General features: G+C 43.5%; 1 protein-coding gene and 1 long non-coding RNA gene across 3 annotated transcripts; one reads left to right on the top strand and one right to left on the bottom strand.

Annotated features, from left to right (window-relative positions):
* Nucleotides 1-270: 270 nt before the first annotated feature.
* Nucleotides 271-9524, bottom strand: LOC117843739 (uncharacterized). Of its 2 annotated transcripts, none has more exons than XM_034724443.2 (8): nucleotides 9304-9524; nucleotides 8322-8406; nucleotides 8168-8236; nucleotides 3123-3214; nucleotides 2162-2273; nucleotides 1913-2056; nucleotides 749-923; nucleotides 271-656 (listed from the first exon to the last, which is right to left on the bottom strand). In XM_034724443.2, the coding sequence occupies exons 1-8, from the start codon at nucleotides 9353-9355 to the stop codon at nucleotides 507-509; spliced, it is 879 nt and encodes a 292-aa protein (XP_034580334.1). In that variant the 5' UTR covers nucleotides 9356-9524; the 3' UTR covers nucleotides 271-506. The 2 variants fall into 2 exon arrangements, with proteins under 2 accessions (XP_034580334.1, XP_034580319.1); XM_034724428.2 differs by having other exon boundaries at nucleotides 3123-3235; nucleotides 9304-9523.
* Nucleotides 9525-12002: 2478 nt separating this feature from the next.
* LOC117860175 (uncharacterized) lies at nucleotides 12003-15052 on the top strand. The gene is made up of 5 exons (XR_004641393.2): nucleotides 12003-12365; nucleotides 12440-12645; nucleotides 13178-13397; nucleotides 13713-13768; nucleotides 14074-15052. It is a non-coding gene; the product is annotated as an uncharacterized lncRNA (long non-coding RNA).
* Nucleotides 15053-20963: the final 5911 nt, after the last annotated feature.

Genomic DNA, 20963 nt, shown 5'->3' with positions numbered 1-20963 from the left:
AAAAATCAAGGTCCAGAGAGAAAATTTATGCGAAAAGTATGAAGTGTTGAAGATGCACAGAGTGAAACTTATGGTTCTAAAACTCTTAAAAATATGCATTGAAAGAGTTTAACACTACAAGGGCTTATGATGTTTCATGTCCCTTTCAAAATATTACGAACTAGTTGACCATTAGTTATTTTATATAGGACTTCTTTGATAACATATTCATAATAAATATAGTAAAGTACTCTTCTTGAAAATAAAACCTCCAACCAACATTCTTGCTCATTGTGGCTACGATAGCAGGGATGATTCATTTGTGGGAAATATGAAGGTGAAAGGATGAAGGAATAGTCTAGTCCACCACAGCTATACACCTTTTCTCAGTTTTTAATTACTTGTTTTGTAGAGCCTTTGTATTGCAATGAGCAAAGCTCATATAGATCCATAACTTTTTATTACAAAGTTTTGTTATACATGAGAACAAGCAGATGACGCCAAGGATGAAGAAAATCACTTTTGTCTCACTCTCTTTTCTCGTCTTCCCCTGAAGGATCCACCTTGGCTACTGCACAACAATAGCTCACACTGTTGTCTTCCATGCCATTGCACTGGCTTGACTGGTCATAACGAGTGAATTTAACCTTAACCTTCATTGAACAATGCTTCAACATCTAACACAATTCAAGAACCAAAACAATGATAATCACAATAAGAAAAGAAAGATAACAAACAGTGATGGGATCATTGTGATTAGAACATTTACATGAAGGAAAACACTGATGGGGTGGCGACCACAGATGGTGTTCTTGTACTCTTGCATATATTGGCTAAAAGCATTGGGGCTGCCAACCTCTATGATCTCCATGCCCATGCGGTCCAATGCCTCGATGGACTTGTGGATGGCACCATGGTTCTCATCATAGTATGTGTACTTGTACCTAATGAAAGTGATGATTACTCTTATAGCTACAATATTAAATGACATATTTATACTCTTATAACTACACCCTAGATTATAGAAATAGGCATACCAATAATTTTATTCTTGCATTGAGGGCATAATATGCTACGCCTATACATGTGGATGAATCAAAATTATATATCACTCGATATATTGAAAACATGGATTCATGCTTGACCATTCCAAAAGCCACAAACATATATGCAACTTCAAACCCACCCAAGTCATTCCCAAAGTATGCCATGACTATGAATGTATTCTAAATTAATTAGTTTCGATTGATAAAATTTTAATGTTATGCTAATTAGAGGGATCATTAGTGTCGCATGACACATGCTACGGTAAACTGAGGGTATCTCAATTGGTTATGTTCCTTATGGTGTAACCTGCTCATTCGGGTTTGAGTCATAGGCTAAGCATAGGTGCTTGTTTTTCTTGAATTATTTCAAGAATCAATAGTGCTATATTCTTTTAGTTGTATGCAATGCACGAGGCGCCTGCGGTGACTTCATCAGTCTCAAGATCCAACCTAATCTTTTTGAAGGTGCTCATAGCTGTAGGGTCATATTGATGAGTGGACGTCCGTGTTTGTAGTGTGTTTTGCCAAAAAAAAATAGAGAAAAGTTATACCATTTGCTCTGACCAGGAAGGTAATTCGAGACAATTTTAGACAACAATGATGACATATAATTGAGAAGAAATCAACTTTTCCTTCTATGCTCTAAGTTCCAGTATCGACAAGAAATCATGTTCTTATAAAAGAGATGTCAGTAAAAAGGGATGAAAGAGGTGAGGGAAATAAAAGAGATGTCATGGGCTCAACTGTTCAACAAACTATACTTGTATTAAACTCATTTAGTTCATATTAACCAATGTTTATGTATGATACCATGAATGCCTGTTTCTACACTAAAATAAGCAAAAAGAACAAACATGTAGACATGCTAGAACTAATTAATCACTTACTTGGATCCCCAATGGCAGAAGTCTGTGGAGACAACAAAGAAGTTCTTTGGGTCATCTAGATATTTACCAAGCAGCTGCCCATACATGGCTTCGTTCTCAAAATCAAGAGAGCCAATAAGGACAGGAACAACTTTTACAGTGTGGCTGTTAAATCAACATGATATAGAGACAATTAGAATGCGAATGCAGTATTTTCTTTCTTAACATGGTTACTAGATATAAATAACTTATTATGAATAAAGCAATTACCCCTGAAAGACTTTAGAAAGGTAGGGTAAAAGCATTTCGAAACCATGTTCAGCTTCATCAACACTAAGGTCCATTAATTCAAATTTCCCTGTATTGTTGAGTTCTTCGGTGACTGAAAAACAACAAAATGTCAGAATATATATGTATTTGGTGGTGAAGTTTCAGGTAAAGCCGAACAAGATTATTGTTATTGAAATAGAAGTAATAACATGGTGCATAATTAAGACCTATATAACAGGTAGCGATTGGCTATGGGGAGGAGAGTACCTATATGATAACAAGGCTTACACCCTATCTAAGTCATGAGGTAGGAACAAGTGAGAATTGAAAGAGCAGGATATTTACTGAGTCTTCAGAAAAAAGATCAGGAAAGGTTTGCTGGGCTCAATTTGTCTTGCCGCACTGCTATCCCCTCCATACATTGACCCAAAGGTTGAGGCCAAGCATATTGTGTACTGCAAGTCTGTAACATGCGTGCTTTGAAGTTCTCTTGTTGTGGTTGTGGGATCTAGAACCGGAAGTGCCACTCAGGACTCATGGTGGCAATATAGCCACACTTAGTTGCGATAACTGCCATGCAAGCTAGTCTGCATCTTTGAGTAAGCAATGGTCATTGTCACATATGGTCGAGATTCCTGCAGAGAGCTAGGCAGCTGAGAGAGGGATACAGGGTTGACTCCTGCAGGATGGAACTCGATACATGTCTTGTATTTGAATCTCCCTTATACTCCCTCAGTTCTTAACTATATAACGTTAAGGACAAGCAAATTAGTTTAGTTTTAAACTAATTAGCTTGTCATAATCATCATTTATTTTAAGGATAGGTGTAGTACATCATCATATATTTGATGATAGAGGTAGTGCTACACACAACCACAATATTTTGCACAGTCCATAGTGGGTCCGTGTTTACTCCGAAGTGAATTTTGCAGTTAGAATGATTAGAGAGCTTAATATGTACCTTCCTGATCTACTCGCAAGTCCCCAATCGGTGTGCTATAGACTGTAGCTTTTGTGAGAGCACATTTTGCAGTGTAGTGGCGATGGGAAGGGCTGAGAAGAAACACCCGAGAACTGGATCACATTCAGAAACAATGACATCAATAGAGTCACATATTTTTAAGTAAATCAAGTACTTCCTATAATCATAGATATAAGTCCAATCTTGGTTGGTACTAAGTCAAACTTACTTAAGTTTGACTAGAGATATCTATAAAATGCATTATCTTAAATTACTTAAGTTTGACCAGAGATATCTATAAAATGCATTATCTTAAATGAAGAGATACAAAACTAGGTTCCATAACGAATGTAGTATTGTCAATCTTGTGCTGTTAATTTATATAAAATTTGAAAGATTGATGGTTAAAAGAAAAGATATGACTTAGGACACATCTAGTTTGAGAGCGCTACTAGAAATAGTAGCTTCCATGACCTTTTGCGCGTGATGTTCTAAAACTTCATCATTGAACATGCCACATCTATGACAAAAATCTCATGTTCATCATAGATCATTGGCGGGAGCCCTCAGCTGCTATGGAATTATGACGAAAAAAACGCGCGTTATAGAACAACATCTCATATCATCACAAAACGGTGCGCCACCAACATCTCGTATCTGTAACACCAGCGACTCGTCATAGAACCGGTGGGCCACATGTAGCGTTGGGACCCATAGGTCCACTTGTGATGCCAGAGGGTCCAACGTGTCTACGTGGCTGCCACGTATAGCGACGAGGACCCACCGGTCCACATGTCAGGGCCGTGGGACTGATATGTCAACGCGAGGTCCACTAGAGAGGTGGGATCCAGTGATCCATGTGTACGAGTGTAGGCCCAGCAGGCCAACATGGCTAACACATGTAACTGTAAGTCCCGGTTGACTGGTCCAACATATCTACCTGGCAGCCACGTGTGGTGACTGGGACCCGACGGTCCACGTGTCAGGGTTGTGGGTCCAATATGTCAACGCGAGGTCCACTGGGGAGGTGGGACCCGGCCATCCAAGTGTACGAGTGTGGGCCAACAGGCCGACATGGCTACCACGCGGGTCCCGTTGGGTGGGTCCCAATGGTCCATGTTTACGCGCAGTGGATCCAGCAGGTAGTCGTGGTAGCCACGCATAGATATGTAGCCTCCTTGCCCGGTCCAGCATGACCACATCGTGGCCACGTGTGATGGTGGAGCTAGCAGATAATAAGGCCTCGGCTTGTTTCAAAGTCAGGCCCGAGATGAAATTGCTGTGGAGCCAGTCCAGGTTTGAGTGAGCCACCAAGATCCACTCGATCCGGCCCAGGAAGAGAAACGGGCTTGTCAAACGAGCACTAAAAAGCGAACAAAAATTTTGCTGCATCACGGGATCGAACACGGGCCAAAGGCAATGCGGTAGTTGCTATCCACCATTGCGCTACTCAAGTGTTTTCGACTAACTCCACACTCGCATTCTTTTCTAACACTTGAATACTCACACACGGGCGCAAAGGTTCTTGTTCTTGCGCACGCTCACTGAGAAGACGGTTGCCATCCCCGAGATGCGATGCCGCCTTAACTTCCTAGCGGTCAGCGGCAGTTCCAAGAGGGATTTTCAAGAACTCCTCACCGTCGTCGCCAGTTCCCACGCTAGCTCGTAGAGGGAATTTCAAGAACTCCTCTCATCGTCCTCGCCATTTCCCCAAGGGGTTCTCAAGAACTCCTACTGTAGCCCCCAGTCGGCCCCCTCCACCGTGCCCCTTAAATCACCGTATGTCGCGCTGCTCTGCCTCTCCAGCGCTTTGGCTCGCTACTGTCCATGCACCGTTGCTCCATCCACACGCCGCCGCGCGAGCCCTTGGGTGGCCTCGTTGCGCTCCGCATCGCGTGACATAGACGTCGGCAAACATGGCGGTGAGGCGGCACCCCCCATCACTGGCGGCGCTCCCTACCAAGGTGGCCATTGAGATTGCCGGCCACCTCACTGTGACCTTGGAGCGACCCATGGATGACCATATCAGCCTACGGGCAACCTGCTCTTTCATGCGCTACGTGTGCGGCAATCACACCGTCGGCGGTGCCTGGCAATAGATCGGTTCAGACTCGCAATGTCGTGGAACGAACCCGTCAACTATGGCACCCTCCTTGCTAGCCTGACCCAAGTCGGCTTCCTCACTGGGATAAAAGTCGTATTCGGGGAAAACCGCAGCACCCGGCCATGCCTCGACGATCTCGCCCGTGCCGCCGCGGGAGGGCACAAAGTTGCAGCCTATCTGGTCGCCCTCTTCCTCTATAGGGACAATGGCGGCACTGGTGATGACGACACTGCGAGGCGGTACATGACACGGGTCGAGGGTGAGAAAGAATCGCGGGCGGCGGCGGGACGAGGATGCGGCTGAGCAATAAGGGGTGTTGGTTGTGCCGCGAGCAGGTTGCAAACGTGATCCACCAAACAACGTGGCGCAAGTGGGGCAAACCGCTACCGCTGCCGGCATAGGTGCATGGTGATCTTCCGTGCGCAGGTGGCGGTGTTCCAAAAGGATGGGAACAAAGGACTCTGTTTTGTAGGAGGACTGTAGGATTCGTCGCGAAATGGTTTTGTTCGAAAGAGCAATTGGAATATGAAACTAATTCACTTTTTACATGCAAATGTGAATTAGTGTAGCTTTTGCTTTCCTGATCTTATGTGTGTGGAACTGTTGTCAGCACTTGGCATTCCGTCAGGACCTCCAGTGCTTGTGTTATGAACTTATGTGGTTCTGAACTGTCAGTGAACTAACTGTGGTGTCATGTGAACTTTCTGTGAATTGCGCTGTATCATTTGGTGTCTGATGAAATGGTTCTGTATGAACGTGGACCTGTATGATATGGACATGTGTAACATCCAGAAAACGAAATGTGGTGGTCCAATAAGAAACTGACACGTGTACTAATCGGTAACTGACACGTGGGCCAAACATAAAAGAACATGTCATAAACAGAATTGCAAACGTGGACTGATCAGAAATGACACGTGGACCAATAGTAAAATGGCACTTGTAACACTAACGAATCGACACGTGGAAACATAAAAAAAGACACATTGACCAATAGGAAGATGACACGTGGACAAACCGGGAAAGGACTCGTGGACCAATAGAAATAAGACACATGGGCAAACAGGGAAAGGACAGTGGACAAACGGGAACGTGACACGTGGACAGACAGAAAAATGACACGTGGACACATAAGAAAGTGACATGTGGACCAGTTGAAAGGATGACATGTGTCAACACATTATGGTGACATGTGGGTGAATAGAATAATGACACGTGGACTTCCGTCGTCTCAACACATGGCCTTATGCTAGCTAGCCTCGTGCCTGTCCTCTTTGCGACACGTGCGGTCCGACACGTCACCTGCCAGCGTGGACGAAGCCACGTCGCGTGCTAGCGTGTTCGGGACACGTCACTTGCCAGCGTGGATGGCGCCACGTCACCTGCCAGCATGAACGGGGATACGTGGATCTGAAAGTTTAGTGACGTTTTTATAACCCGTCAAAGAAAAACATGGTTCCGTGATGAAAGTTTTTTTTCATCACAGATAGAACCAATTCTACAACATTTTTGGGCAGTTCGTCACAAAAGTACAAACTTGACGTTCCATTTTTTACGGACTGAAATTCATCACAAATTTGTTGCAAACCTTCCTTTATGACGAATTTTGCCTTCATAGTGACGAAAACTGTCATTGAAGCTATGATTTCCACTGGTGGAGGAAGAGATACATGAAACCCAATAATTTGAGGTAGCGTTAATATTGTAGCAATGCTGCTGACTTTGCATGGCCAATTTATGATTGAATTTGCCCATATTCAGTTCATATATGTATGTCTTAGTAGAAATTTCTTGAAACATAAAAAGATCAGATATATAGGTAATAACTATTTCTGGTTTCCTTACTAGCCACCGTAAATTATCTGATCCTTTATTTACCATCCATTTTCTCATTGATATGCGGGACAAATTGCTTTGTCATAGACACAGCGGGGAATTTCAAGTAGTCTAGTTGCAAATGAGAAATTTATCATAATTCTAGCAGTAAACCATGAAGGTTCCAAGAACTAGAAAAAGATTTTCAATATAAAATTTTACAGTTGACGTGCAAGTGAAACCTTGTTACTACCGAGGGTTAATTCTTTCCGGTCACTGGTATTGAATTCTGAGCTGCCTTGACACCTTCCTAGCAAATGGCAACTAAGGCTAATCTTGATGGGGAAATTTTATATTTTTGCTTCCAAGAGTGCGACATCTGCTTAATGGGGGAATTTCATATTTTTGTTTCAAGAGTGCAACATGTGCAAGAAAGCATTTAATTGATGATTGAAATTGTTCTTCTAATGCTATGTTTCGTAGGTAACATAAACAAGAGAGTATTGATGTCGAAAACAGTGTCCAAGTAGTTTTATTAGATGAAACCTCTTACGATCTCTTCATTATTACTTTGTTATTATACTCCCTCCGTCTTACAAAGACTGTTCGTTTAGCCTTCAAAACTTATCCCACAAAGAGTGTTCATATAACTTTCAGACAATACAACAAAGGCCCTCATAATACCTTCTGGCCCAGTTAACGAATCGACCATTTACTCCCACCATCGATGCTCGAGCCAGACTCGCTAAATAAGGAAGGCTAATAGGTTCAACAATTACTACAAGTGTGCATGCATAATTAATTCTACTTGGTAATCCATCCGATTAAGAAGAGTTGTTAGGGGTACTTTGGACTTTTAGCATTGCTACTATCTTTTCTAAAATTTTCTAAACGAACAGTCTTTGTGGGATGGAGGGAGTACCTCGTAAAAAAAATGCTAACTTGACATTCTATTTAATCAAAAAAGCCACATTGCAACTGTCCTAATAAACATGTTGCCTTGAATTTGAAGGTTACTTTCTTCTCATAGTATCCACAATATACCCATTGCAATAAGAAATGTGAATTCGTAACAAGACAGGGAAATATGAGGGAAAAATGAGTAATAACATGTTAAATGACTTACAAGCTAGACGGGTTGATATTGCCAAAAGCATAAGCTGCATAGCTCCCGGCGTGCATATAACCAGCATGACTATAGTGAGAGTTAAACTTGTTATACATAGCAACATTGTTAATCCGAAATTCAATCATCAGTTACCAGATAATTAACAACTTACGGTGCAATTATTGCCCTAACATCTGGATTCTTAGTGATGCCAGCTTCCCTCAGCCAACCATCAAGTTCCTCTTCCAGATTCCTAGCTGATTTGTATACATGGAATGGACAAGATTTAGAAGTGAGGACATCAGGGTCAGCAGTAAACCTTAAAGTTAATTTATAGTCTTTTTGAAAACTTGGATTATTAGAATCACTGTACACATAAATTGTGTTAGAAAGCAGGTATTAAATAACAACTTATCAACAATTGTTCCGACGCACAATCGATGACCACCTTGTTTGTGCCGTGCTGTGTGCATATCATTCAAGACAATACTTGTGCTCAGAGTAATTGTTTTTTGTTTCTAAAGGGGTTCTCGGGACTAGGCTGTAGCATGTATCTGTTCTTAATAACCAAATATAAGGGATTGTCCAGAGCAGTGTGCCTAGCTAAATTTGTGGGCTGCTTGCTTAAGCTAGCCTGGCCTGACAGATTGCTATAACTTGTTTGTTGGTTGCCGGCCTGTTCATGAAAAAGAAACTTAAGAAGCCCATATGGTATAAATCTCACAACTTTTTTAGCAACTGATGACCGAGTAGGAAAACTGTGAAAATAAACATTGAAACATATAGCAGATTAGCATTCACCCATCTGTATCCACATCAACTACCCATCAGTTCGCTGCGGATCGGCATACGCAAGCAGAAATGGCAGAAATAGAGAATGAAAAAAACAAGAGAAGAGAATCCCCAATCATTTGACACCATGAGGCATGAGCAAGTACGTAGCTGGAGTTGGGGAATTCTGAATGAGTACATGAGTCTTGTATAAGAAATCACACCGTGAATGAGCTAGCGAAGAACAGAAAACTAGAGAAGGATCTGTCTGTACCCATAGGAAGCATCTGTAATTATGATGCGATGAAATTTCAGAGGAAATTGTACAAGCAGGAAAAATTATTGTGAAGCGGCATCCATTATTGAAGCAGCCGGAACCATACCGTCGCCGGTGTACCACGAACCGGCATAAGCAGCTCTTCTCACCACCTCCATCGCGACCAGATCGGAGAAGTGGATTGGGAGGAACGGTTTGCCTGGATTCAAGAATGCACAGGACAGTTTCAGTCTCTTCTTTCTTGTTTATGGTTGGGCACTCTTGGCCGTACCCTCTCCTCCGTCTTTTCTTTTAGCAACTGTCAGGCCCCGGTTGGCATTCGTGCCGCCATTACGCAGCTAGCCCTTAAATTACGTATCGATCGAAATTAGCGCAAGATAATGTGTTCTGACAAGTGACAGGTGTAGATCCTGATTTCAAATCAGTAGGTGGATGGATTTTCTACGGTCTCCGACGGTAATAATGCCTACGAAGGTACACAAAGCCAGCGAAGCTTTTGTTTGAAACAGTATTGCCTTTTAACAGTTTGTTAAGGTTGGATATCTCGGTAGTGGGGTTTGGTGTGTGGGCTGCTGCCCATCTGTTACCATCGTACGTTCACCCTCCTCCACGCTCGTCTCCGGCAGAAATAAGACGGCCTCACCGGAGGCCCGGACACCACCGATGATGTGACCCTGTCCATACGACGCATTCCCCTGCTCCTCTTTCATGTTGCGGCCATTCAGATTAATGTACATGTCATTGGGATCCTGTGGGTAGAAGTCACTGTCCTGGCATGTGCCGTCCCTGAGGCCACTTCGCAGTATCTCACGCACCTGCTCGTGAGCTTCCTCCCGAGGCAGTTGACCACCGAATCCAATGATCTCCCCCTGGCCATGCCTAAACACCACCCGGTAGACCTGGTCGCCCCACTCGTCGATCTCGTCGTAGATGGGTGGGTACAACAGAACACGTCCGCCTCTCTCCATCTGCTACCGCCGCTGAACCAAGCTAGCCGGCCGCCGCTGCTCCCCGATCCCAATTGAGAAGTGCCGATGGCGGAGGCAGAGACGGACCAGCAGGCCGGATGGGGATCGACAGAACAAAGAAGCGACCGCGGCAGCGAAAGGTTGAACAGATGGATCAAGCTACCTTGACATGTCCATCTCCGATTTCCAGCCCCAATCGGAATCCGGAAACGCGTCCCGACACATGGAAATCGGATTCGTTCTTCCCTCGTAATGCCACGCTGCCCACCTGGAGAAAATATACAATTTTTTAGTACTTAAATTGAATCCAATGCAATCCACTCGTCTGGACGGAAGGGCGCCGGGCAAAGACCTGCCGTTAAAAAAACACATCCTTCATTCCACGAACAGCGCAATACTATTTTTTCCAAGAGATTAGCAACGGTGTATGCAAATCAAATCTATCAAATCAACTTAATTAAGTAGATAGTTGTAGTCCAATTTCTAGAATTGTAGTATTTTGTAAGACTTATTTTAAATGAGGATGCATTTTTCACAGTAAGGAGCGAGTAGACCGACGGGTAAAACCACCCACGGTTTTCTTCTAAGTAACCTTCTTTTAGCTGAATCTCTAAACCGTGGTTGTGCTAGCGAAGGATTTTTAAGTCCAGAAGATTCACTTAGACGAGATGAGCCTACTAGATGCTACTCAGATCTAGTCACTGGATTATAGACCTTTATAGATCCTTTCGCCATGAAGACCTACCGGCAAGGGCAAACCTGCGCCTAGGGCCACACAGGCCATGCCCCTAGTTGTGGTCAAGGAAACTATAGTACCCCTCTTAGTTTTAGCATGAAAATAAGAGGCTAAGTCCACCGATTAGAAGAAACAATCCGATCCCCACGTCGTTCCACTCGTCCTCGCCTTGCCTTTTTCACGAGTCGGCCGGCGCATTTTGCCATAGCCCTACCAGTGCCACTACCGGCTGCTGGAGCCGAAGCCCTCGTGAACTGACCCCTAGTTGCTTCCTCCTTGGCTCCTTGCCTCCTCGTTCCTCCAGTCCCCCACACGCGGGCTGCACCACTGCGGCAGTGAGCCTTTGAGGTGTTTATCTTCTACCTAATCCCATACTTTCTAGTTTCTATTCAATTCATTAATTGCAATTTTGGATTGAAAGTTGAATCATCTATGCCCTATTTTGTACAAAAATTCAAACCTAGCCTAGACTTGCAATTGATATTGCAAAATGAAGAGTATGACTTTCTGCAAGATATAAATCACTACCACAGAGCACATCGTACTTACCGTCGTGAAAACCTCATTTGTATCAGTGATCGAATCAGCACAACAAAGCCGATACGATGGGGATTGTTATTCGTGCTGGTGTCGAAATCGGGTAATTGATTATAATAAGTGCTGGTGGAAAATTGGATAGGTACAAATAGCCCAATTTTTTTGAATTGGTGCTAATCGGTGCTGGCAAGTATAATTACCTATGACAATCAGTGTTTGATGAGCGCTGGTAAGTATACTTCTGTACACCTACCAGAGTAAAATTAGGTCAGCGTTGATGCTCGTCAATGGCACCTTTTTACCCTTTTTTATCTTTGATATTGGCATGAAAATCACACCATCGTTGATCGTACCTAACATTCGGGTCATATTTGCATACACCTTGTGTCTCGGATAATCTTCTGTTTACATACCCAGAAATTTGGCCTATTTTGAAGCACCAAATGGATAAGATCCAGAACCAAGGACAAGCCCACAAAAGATGACGATCATAAACCAAAAAGAGCCTAGGCCGATATCTCTACTATATAAAAAACAAAACGGACACAGAATTACGGTCCGTCGTTTGGCCGCGGCGCGATGGCCCTCGCTCCGGCCTTCCTCGGCCGTCGCTTCCTGGGTCCTCCGCGCGGAAGCTGTGGATTTGTCCCTTCCCTGGATTGCGGCGCTCCAGCTTCCTCCGCCATCCATTTTAGGTCGTCCGCGCGGAACCCTGGCCCTTCCCTGCGCTCAAAACACCCCCACGACGCCGCCGCCGATCCTTCCCTGCGCTGCCGCCGCGCCGCCACGTCTCCCTACTTGCGTCGCCGCCGCGCCGCCAACCGCCGCCTCCGCCCCCTCTCGTCGGGACTAGACGACAACGTGCGAATGCGGCAGCAGCTTTCTCCCATCAAGGATTTCTATGGAGATTTCCCCGCACTGCACAAGGTGCCCCCTCAATCCCCACCCTATTCAATTCCTAAGGATTTTCCTTAATTTCTCGAGTGGGATTGTGAATCAAGCTGTGGCGTGACTTCGGTGGATTCGGCGCGAGGGACTCAAAAGGAGCCATGCGCGGAGGCCCCCCGCAGCGATCTTGCCGGGTGGGTGTTTCGCCAAAGTAGTGGATCACTGGAGCCATGGACTTTCCGCTGCCCGCATGATCTCTTCGACTCTTCCGTCCTCACGGCCGTTGCCTTGTGCTCTGCTCTTCATCCTTCCTATCTAGGTATTTCTCTCTGTTTTGTTTTTCTTTGCGCTGCTGGTGTGCTTATTCGTAGCAGTTCAATCCAGTTGATTCTGAAGCTAAGATTAATTCTAGGGTTTTTTGTTAATTGGTAATGGCAATCTTCTATTCAAATTAAATCATGTGTATTCAAGGTAAAAGAACGTACACCAATTAGCATGTTGTTTGCTCTACAATCTCTATCTCTTACTCCTAAAAAAAGCAAAGAGTCAACGTTTTTACAGTCCGTCCCGTCCCCTCCCCCCTGGCCTTTGCAATATGGACTATTGAGTAGTTGAGATTTTTCTGGAGGGCGCAACAATGTCTTAGGCAATGTTGGTATGATATATACTGTAGCATGCCCAGATTTTGATTCCGATAAAAAAATTGTTCTGTTCTTCCTGATTCTTGCCTGTAGTTTACTTGTGTTTTGTACTGCAGAGATTTTATTGCTTAGGGAGATCATGGCTGCCAGGTGCATTTTATTTTCTTTTTGACAACCTTTCAAATTGATAGAATCAAACTTGCTTTGCAGAGCATTTGACATAGAAGACTCTGAAGGTGATGTTAATTTCTATGTTCCTTAACTGAGAAGGCCAACCCGGGATTTAATTTTTCTATGGATTGCATCACAAACAAGATACTTCAGTGTCTTTATGAACCTTCAACCTGGAGGGCTGCACTGAGTTTCTCCAAGCACTCCGCGACAACCACCTGACATTCAAACTTATCTTAGGAGTGTAAAGATCACTCAGGTATTATAGGAGTATCTGTTACTTTGTCTATATATTTCTATCAACTATTAGGTTTGGTCATGGTAAGGGGGAGATATTATTGGACTCAGACCATGGTGAGAATAGGATCTGTCAATATTCTGTGGTGAATGTATAGATAGGTGTGTTGTTTTATACATGGTTTTCCATCGTGGGATTTTAGAAAACTGATACTTAAAGTTATCAAGTTAATGAGTCGTTAACTTAAGTCTCAAATTGCCATATTCTTTGGGATGAATGCATTAGTTTATGCCATCTGCATGTTTTAGCTACTTTTCTCATTTATTCTCTTTGAAGGTGGAGAAGGTATTGTTCCCAGGAAGTCAGACTACCAAAATGTATTGGTTTTTCAGGTAATTATTATATTTTGCCTCAACACGAATCTGGCTGGGAGTCACATGACGAATCTGTCAATATTATTCGTCATGTGTGGCTGAGGGATTCATGACCAATTAGCCATCATTTTTACTACATTAGTTTCATGATCCCCTTCTTTAGTAGTACGTATTAAATGTATAACTTTAGTTGCTACTACATGGTTAATATTAACACTGACAAGTGCATTATGAACTGCGGACAATTATATTATCGAGTGCAAACAAGCTTGGTCTAATTCTTTCGCTGTTGTGATCACTGACTAACATACATATGTGTATAGCAATGGTGGCGTGGTAGTGATTTGGCTTCTACCACATGGAAGATGCTGGACAGTGGATAGGCTGATAGGAATGATTTTCAGGACAACTGTGATTGTTGTTATGTGCTCAAGGCAGGGAGATAGTGGAAAGTTTCTGATTGCTGTGTAAACGACCAATTACTGCAAAGGGTTAAAGAAGAGTTACTGAAACTTTCTCTTGGGACTCCCTTGCAAGATACGGTATGCTTTATGTCATTTGGTAATTTTATGCCTGTATCGAGTATGAGGTTCTCATGAATTGAAAAAAAATATTTTTCTGTTATGTATATTTTGTGTATTTGAAGCTATTATTTTGAACTATTCTTTGTATATGCAGAAAGATACCGGGTTATAGGTTAGACCTTACTAAATTCGAAACGTGTTTGCTAGCTGAAGGACAAAGTGATGCTGAAGTCAATTGCCTTTGTGTTTAGTTTCTGGAGCATAGTGCATACTATATTAGACAAAGTTATTCTTCTCTATGCTACTACGGAAAAGATATGAAGATTTGCTTTCAGGTATTCAAATTCTATGTTGCACAATAGGCAATGCATGTATATGTTAGCTCTAACCATTTGCCAGAGAAGATGGCAACCGGTGGTGGAGAGGAGCAGGGCGGCCCAGTTGGAGGCGAGGCAGTGGTGATGGCAGGACAGAGTATGATTATGTAGTCAGTGGGGGAGCTTGTAGAAAAATGAGGGGTCCAATAACAGAGGAGATTAGCATACATAGTGTTTAAGCAGTCAAATTAGCTATTCCTTCAACAAATTTTGGAGGTTAGGGGGCTATGGCCCACTTTGGCCACAATGAAGCTCCGTCACTGGATGTAGTAGAGAGTTGATGAGTTGATTCTTTGATAACATGACCCGAACGAATGAGTTGTCCCTTGAACTTGGTTGGTTTTGCTCATCAGAGCTCATTCGTCCTGCAACCATGACATACTCAGGTAGCTGCTTGTGTATACTGCGTTTTGTGTTCATCACACAGTCATGTAAGATGTTTGTGGTATTGTTTTCTACACCGTGGACTTAACCAGGCTGCCCCAAGGCTGAAACAAAGAAAAGTGAGAATATTTTATTAAAAATTGTGAACATGATGCATGAAAGACTATAATTGTGGACAATGAAATTAAAATACTATCTTCTTTGTGAGCATGGTGTTAGGGATCATCAGTGTAATATAATCTATGATAGTTTCGTGCTTATAGATGTGAGCCCGTAGCAACGCACGGGCATGATCCTAGTCTACCCAATAAGCATACACTAGTAGAGAATTGGTTTTCGATGCGCCCCCTTTTGTCCCGGTTTAAAGTTGGCCCGGGACAAAAGGTTCGCCAACCGGGACTAAAGCTTGGTCACTGGTGGGGGGCTCACCAACCGGGACCTTTTATCCCGGTTGCAAAGGCTAGTGTGAAAAAAAGATCCTGAGAGGCATTTTATCCCGGTTTGAAACACCAACCGGGATAAAAGACCCCCCCTTTTATCCCGGTTGGTAACACCAACCGGGATAAAAGGGTCCCCCACGAGTTAATACAAAAGGATAGCATCCCCTACATAGTTAGATGTGGTGTAGAGGTGGGATGGCAAGGAAGCTACGCGCGAGGCTGGAGGTTGTGGGTTCGAATCCCACGCAGCGCGCACGCGCATATTTTGCGTGAAAAATCGCGTGACTTGTGACTTGCGACGTGCGCGTGTGGGCCTCCTGGGAGCTCGGGATTTTTTTTTTGCAGCGCCGGCCATGGTGACTCGTTTTATCCCGGTTGGTGGTATTACCAACCGGGATAAAAGGGGGGTCTTTTGTCCCGGGTTCGGGAGATTTGCACCCTACCAACCGGGACTAAAGGCCAATTCCCTACTAGTGATAGAGTTTATGTAAATATAAATAAAAAATAAAATTAAACTCATAATCTTAACAAACAAAATAGACACATATAAATAGAGTTTAAGGTTCTAATCCACCAGCACACACCAAATACACAAGATAAAATGTGATTAACTTATTAATACTACTCTCGAGGACAGTCTGCTTCCTCATAGTCAGTGTAGAACTCATTGATCTCTAGTTAATTGGCGTGCCAGAAGGTCATGTACTCGTCCCACCAACTTCAGAAGTGGCCATGGAACTTGTCCACGTCTTCAGAAGATGGAAGTCAAGCATTCATGATATTGTCATCTCCAGTATTGTTGTATTTCAAGATCTTGCCGATGCAGATGCTTGCGGTGATCGTAGGCCACCACTCATCACGAATCACTCACACACGAGGTGATCACTCACTGTCCTGGCACGAGGCCACCACGAGGTGATCATGGCTCCCATCCCACACAAGAAGCTTTTGGAATTTCCAGCGAGAGCTATATACCTCCACTATTGCATGAATGTCAGCCATGGCGCCCCTTCTTGGTCCGCATAAAATTAAGCACGCAAAAACAAAAAAAAATCAGAAAAAGATTGTATGTTCTTAGAGCCTAATTTGCACTTTCTACAAGAAGAAAACTTTATCTGAAGAGAAATCGCATGAAAGGTTTGTATATATTATGTTCGACATTATCCACTTGTTGTGCTGGTACTTGTACCTTTTAGTAGAATATAGACTCGCGGTATTTAGATCCAGCAACCTACCGAGGGGGTACACGAGGTAGTGTTTTATGCGTGGAGCTCGCCGAGATCAAGAACTCGAAAGTGAACTCGAACACACGATTTAGACAGGTTCGGGCCGCTTATATCGCGTAATACCCTATGTCCTGTGTGTTTGTTGAATTGTATTGATTGAACTTGTTCGGAGGGGGTCTCTAACTCGCCTTATATTGCCGGGAGTAAGGTTACAGGTCGGTTGTTTTACAAGAATACTTGTCGGATTCGACTAGAGAGTTCTACTCTAATTGCTACGAGTAATTTCCCAATCCTCGACTAGTTCCCGTCCTCCACGTAGACCATGCCGTCCTGCACCGTTGTCTCCATGTCTGACACGTCTCGGTGTACAGCCCCGTATCTAGGACTGACCAAACCTTGTGGTGGATCCATAGATGTTTGGACACCACGAATCCTCAACATCAAACAACACCCAAATGCAGGGCGCAATATACAACACCCCAAACAGGATGTAGGGTATTACGCTACTCTGGCGGTCCAAACCTATATAAATCCATGCCTTGTGTTCTCGCTTTTACCTTCGAGTTCCAGGTCCGATGATTCCCCACCAACTAATCTACTACCTCGAGATATCTCTTGGTAGGTTGCCGAGTATAAAACACCAACATCTGGCGCTCCAGGTAGGGGTGATCATCGAGATCATCAGGCGAGCTTGAAGGACCTCATCATCAAGATCAATCTACTCGACAAGAAGTAAGTCGCCGAGTCGGAGTTCCGAGCAGACAAATCTACGCCGAGACAGAATTGATGCGCTCCGCGTTCTAGTCGAAGACCGAGTCGGTTTCCACCGCAGGGTGTTACATGCGGCTTGTCAACCAAGGCAAAGGCAAATCTGATTCGAGTTGGGAGATCAAACAGACCGAGGGACCCACACTATAATTCCCAAGATGACAAATATCTATTACAGTCACGCGCGGATTGAGACAAATAATCAGCTCCGACTACTTTCCGTGAAAAGCAATTTTGAGGGATTTGTGCTACATGCACATGGAATGCTACCACAAAACCTCAAAATCATAGCCTAACGTACATAGAAGATGTACGCGAGCACTGCAAACCCGACATCTGGCCGCATCAAGTCACCGACAACTACTTCGACTACTCATCTTGACTAGAAAACTAGTCGAGGACAATCTACTTCGACTACTCATCTCAAAACTAGCTGAGGGCGGGTTCCATGTGATCAACAACTAGTCGGAATCGACTCCGACTAGTTGGATTCATCAACAATCGACACGGCTTCGTCTACAATCGTCCATAAATCAAGCTAAGTCATTTTTTTAATTATTTCATATAACTTTTCTGGATGGTTTTCCTCAAGCAGGGTAACGTGCCGAGTACTTTTTTGTGTATATCTCTTGACGGAAATTACCCTCCAGAGCTACACTTTGCCAATTATTCCTGGGGTATGTTGACCGATAGCCATGGGCTTGGTACATCGAATTACAGAGGCTATCGCCGCAAGTTTGGTGCACTGAGTCCCGGAAGCTCCGCCACAGGCTTGGTACACTGAATTAGGAGGCTCTGCCACGAAGTTTGGTGCACTGAGTGTTGGAGGCTCACAGCGGCTACACCCTAGTGAGGCACAAATCCTATGCGCGGCAAACACACGTTCTCCTCTTCAAAAAGGCAGAAAAGTCTCAATGACTACTTTACGCCCAATCGCGTAGTTTTTTATCGCAGGCTGAGTACTTATTTTAAATGTCTTTTGTTAGCTGTTGTTAATCTCCTCGAGCAGAACATGCCTTAATTCGTGAAAGTCTCGGATCTTCTGTCATTCCTAAACGCTAGGATACGTACACGAGACAAAGATCTCAGATGCATAGCAGCAGTGCCAGTACGCGTACATGAGATAAAAATCTCACACGTAGTGACAATGGTTAAATAGGGATTGAGAGTCTAAACGTAATAGGCTAACTACTCGGAAAAATATGGCCGAAACAAAAGCATGACATGCAACATTTACATTACATTCATCGCTGAAGAAATTTCAGTTGTTCCAAATTCTACAATATGCTATATAATTTATGCATCTCTTTTTGCAGGTCAAACTTCGGTGATGATTCCAGGATGCTCAGCATACCTCCAATGGATCCCAGGCTTGGGAGCTAAGCACCAATTACTACTCGGAATATCTCCAATGGCTCAGCTAGCTTCAGGGGGCTAAGCGCCAAATAACTACTCGACGTGGCTGCTACAGCTCATCTGGCGCATAAGCTGAGGGGCTGGACGCCAAAAGACTACTTGAAAGATGACTTGCGTGAAGATTAAAGGCCCTTGAATTGATTATTTAATTATTTTAAGACTCTAGGGGCTGATAAGCTACACCCAACACTGATACTCCATTCCAAATTGTAGGTAGTTTTAACTTTTCTAAGTTCATAGGTATTATTATGCATCTAGATATAATGTATGTCTAGATGCATAATAATATCTATAAATCTTAAAAAGCTAAAACAATTTACAATTTGGAACGGTGGGAGTATATCTTGTATTTTCGAACATAGCACCGCAAGTGTTGAAAACTATGCTATTCTTTTAAATAATATTGTTTTAAAAATATCAAGTGGGTCGAGAGGGCGAGTTCCACCTCCATCTCGAACTGATCTGTTGTGACTTGTGAGCATTTTATGGGCTGTACATTCCTTGGCCCATCCCAACCTACAGGCGGCCCAGCTGAAGTCAGCCGAGCAGCGGCCCAGCTGCTCACTCACGCTTCCATCATGCAGTTGGGGAGAGTTACCTTCATCAGCTAAGCTTTAGCAGGCGACCTCGTCACCCAAAAAGAACTAAAGAAGAAGAAGAATCTTTAGCAGGCGCAACAACTCTCAGGTCAAATCCATCTTATGGAAGGTCACCCCAAATTATGTACTAAACACCAATACAGGTGGTCCGAACTCCGAAGCAACAAGTGCCAGCATGCGCAAGCATGCCCTACTCCCTTGACTGTGCCCTATCACACGTGCGTGCGTGGGTGCATAATGCAAGTGGCCAACTGAGACATAAAGTAATTAAGCACATTCTTGAGTACTTACCCTTGAGCTAGTACTACCAATAAAATTGCTAAAAGCACTTGTATAGTTGTATGTGTGTGACACCAAGAACATTTTTGACCAATCGTATTATTTATCACATGACAAATCGATTGGAGGCCATACCTCTCCAGCTATACACCTGAATGTCAATGCAGATATACATATCTGGTAGATGTAGATGTATAATAATGATTGATTGTCAATTGTTTATAATTACTAAATGGATGGTTGCGACAGGCATGTGCAGAAAAAGTCGTTGCGCGTCGCATTTATGTTTAGCTAGTACATGCCTATGGGAAGGTGTTGCATTTGATCATTAGCATATAGAGCTGGGATGACAACTGCAGCATATATAACTGAATTAACTGCCACCATTATATATTTTTTTAAACGAACCAAGCAGGAGCGATGCCACCATTATATTTGTCTCTGTGCTCATCACAACCACCGGCGAACTGCGCGCACGAGTAGAGAAAATTTGTTAGTGCTAGATCAGGCCTTTTAGCGCACATAGCTAGGGGATTAGGCTAGAGTCAGGTGGAGTTACAAACCAACCCAAGGTGCTTCCGCGCACCAATTGAAGGTATATTAGCGGCGGTGTGCAAGTCTGCATGATCATCCAACCGATTTTGTAGAGTAGCCATGGTGCTTTGTATTATCCAGTATTAATGCAACTACATGACCGGGAGCTTGATCCTTTGCAAGGGGATTCAACGACAACTAATTGCGAAACGCCGGTTTGATGAGGACAATGGGTGATTAAGTAAGGACGCTAAATTATAGGATGCAGCTTCGACAACTCAAAAGTTCGATAGGTTTTCTGTCCGGAAATATGTAGTCAAATAGATAAATTGATTACTATTTATTAAATTTCTAGGGTATTGTTTTTCCTTTTCTTTATTTCTAGGGCATCGTTATCTACAAGTCCTATCACAGTACAGGTCGGAGGCCGTACCTCTCCGGCAGCCGACTGATGCAAATGCTATGCAAGATGCAACTCCGTTTCTTGTTTGAATTTTCTAGGACAACACAATATATGTTCATCTTTTCTAGTGCAGTGTGCAGAAGGTCAAATGCACATATGTATGCCAACACATACATAACTAAATGAATAATAAGGAAGATTCGGAAAGATGTTTGTTGGATTTTAGCTACGTAGGAAGCTGCAGGATGCGTTCATGCATGGCT

This window comes from Setaria viridis, chromosome 1 (genome assembly GCF_005286985.2).
Source record: "Setaria viridis chromosome 1, Setaria_viridis_v4.0, whole genome shotgun sequence".
NCBI lineage: Eukaryota > Viridiplantae > Streptophyta > Magnoliopsida > Poales > Poaceae > Setaria > Setaria viridis.
Note: the sequence above shows the minus strand (reverse complement) of the source record. Positions and strands in the feature narration are given on the sequence as shown.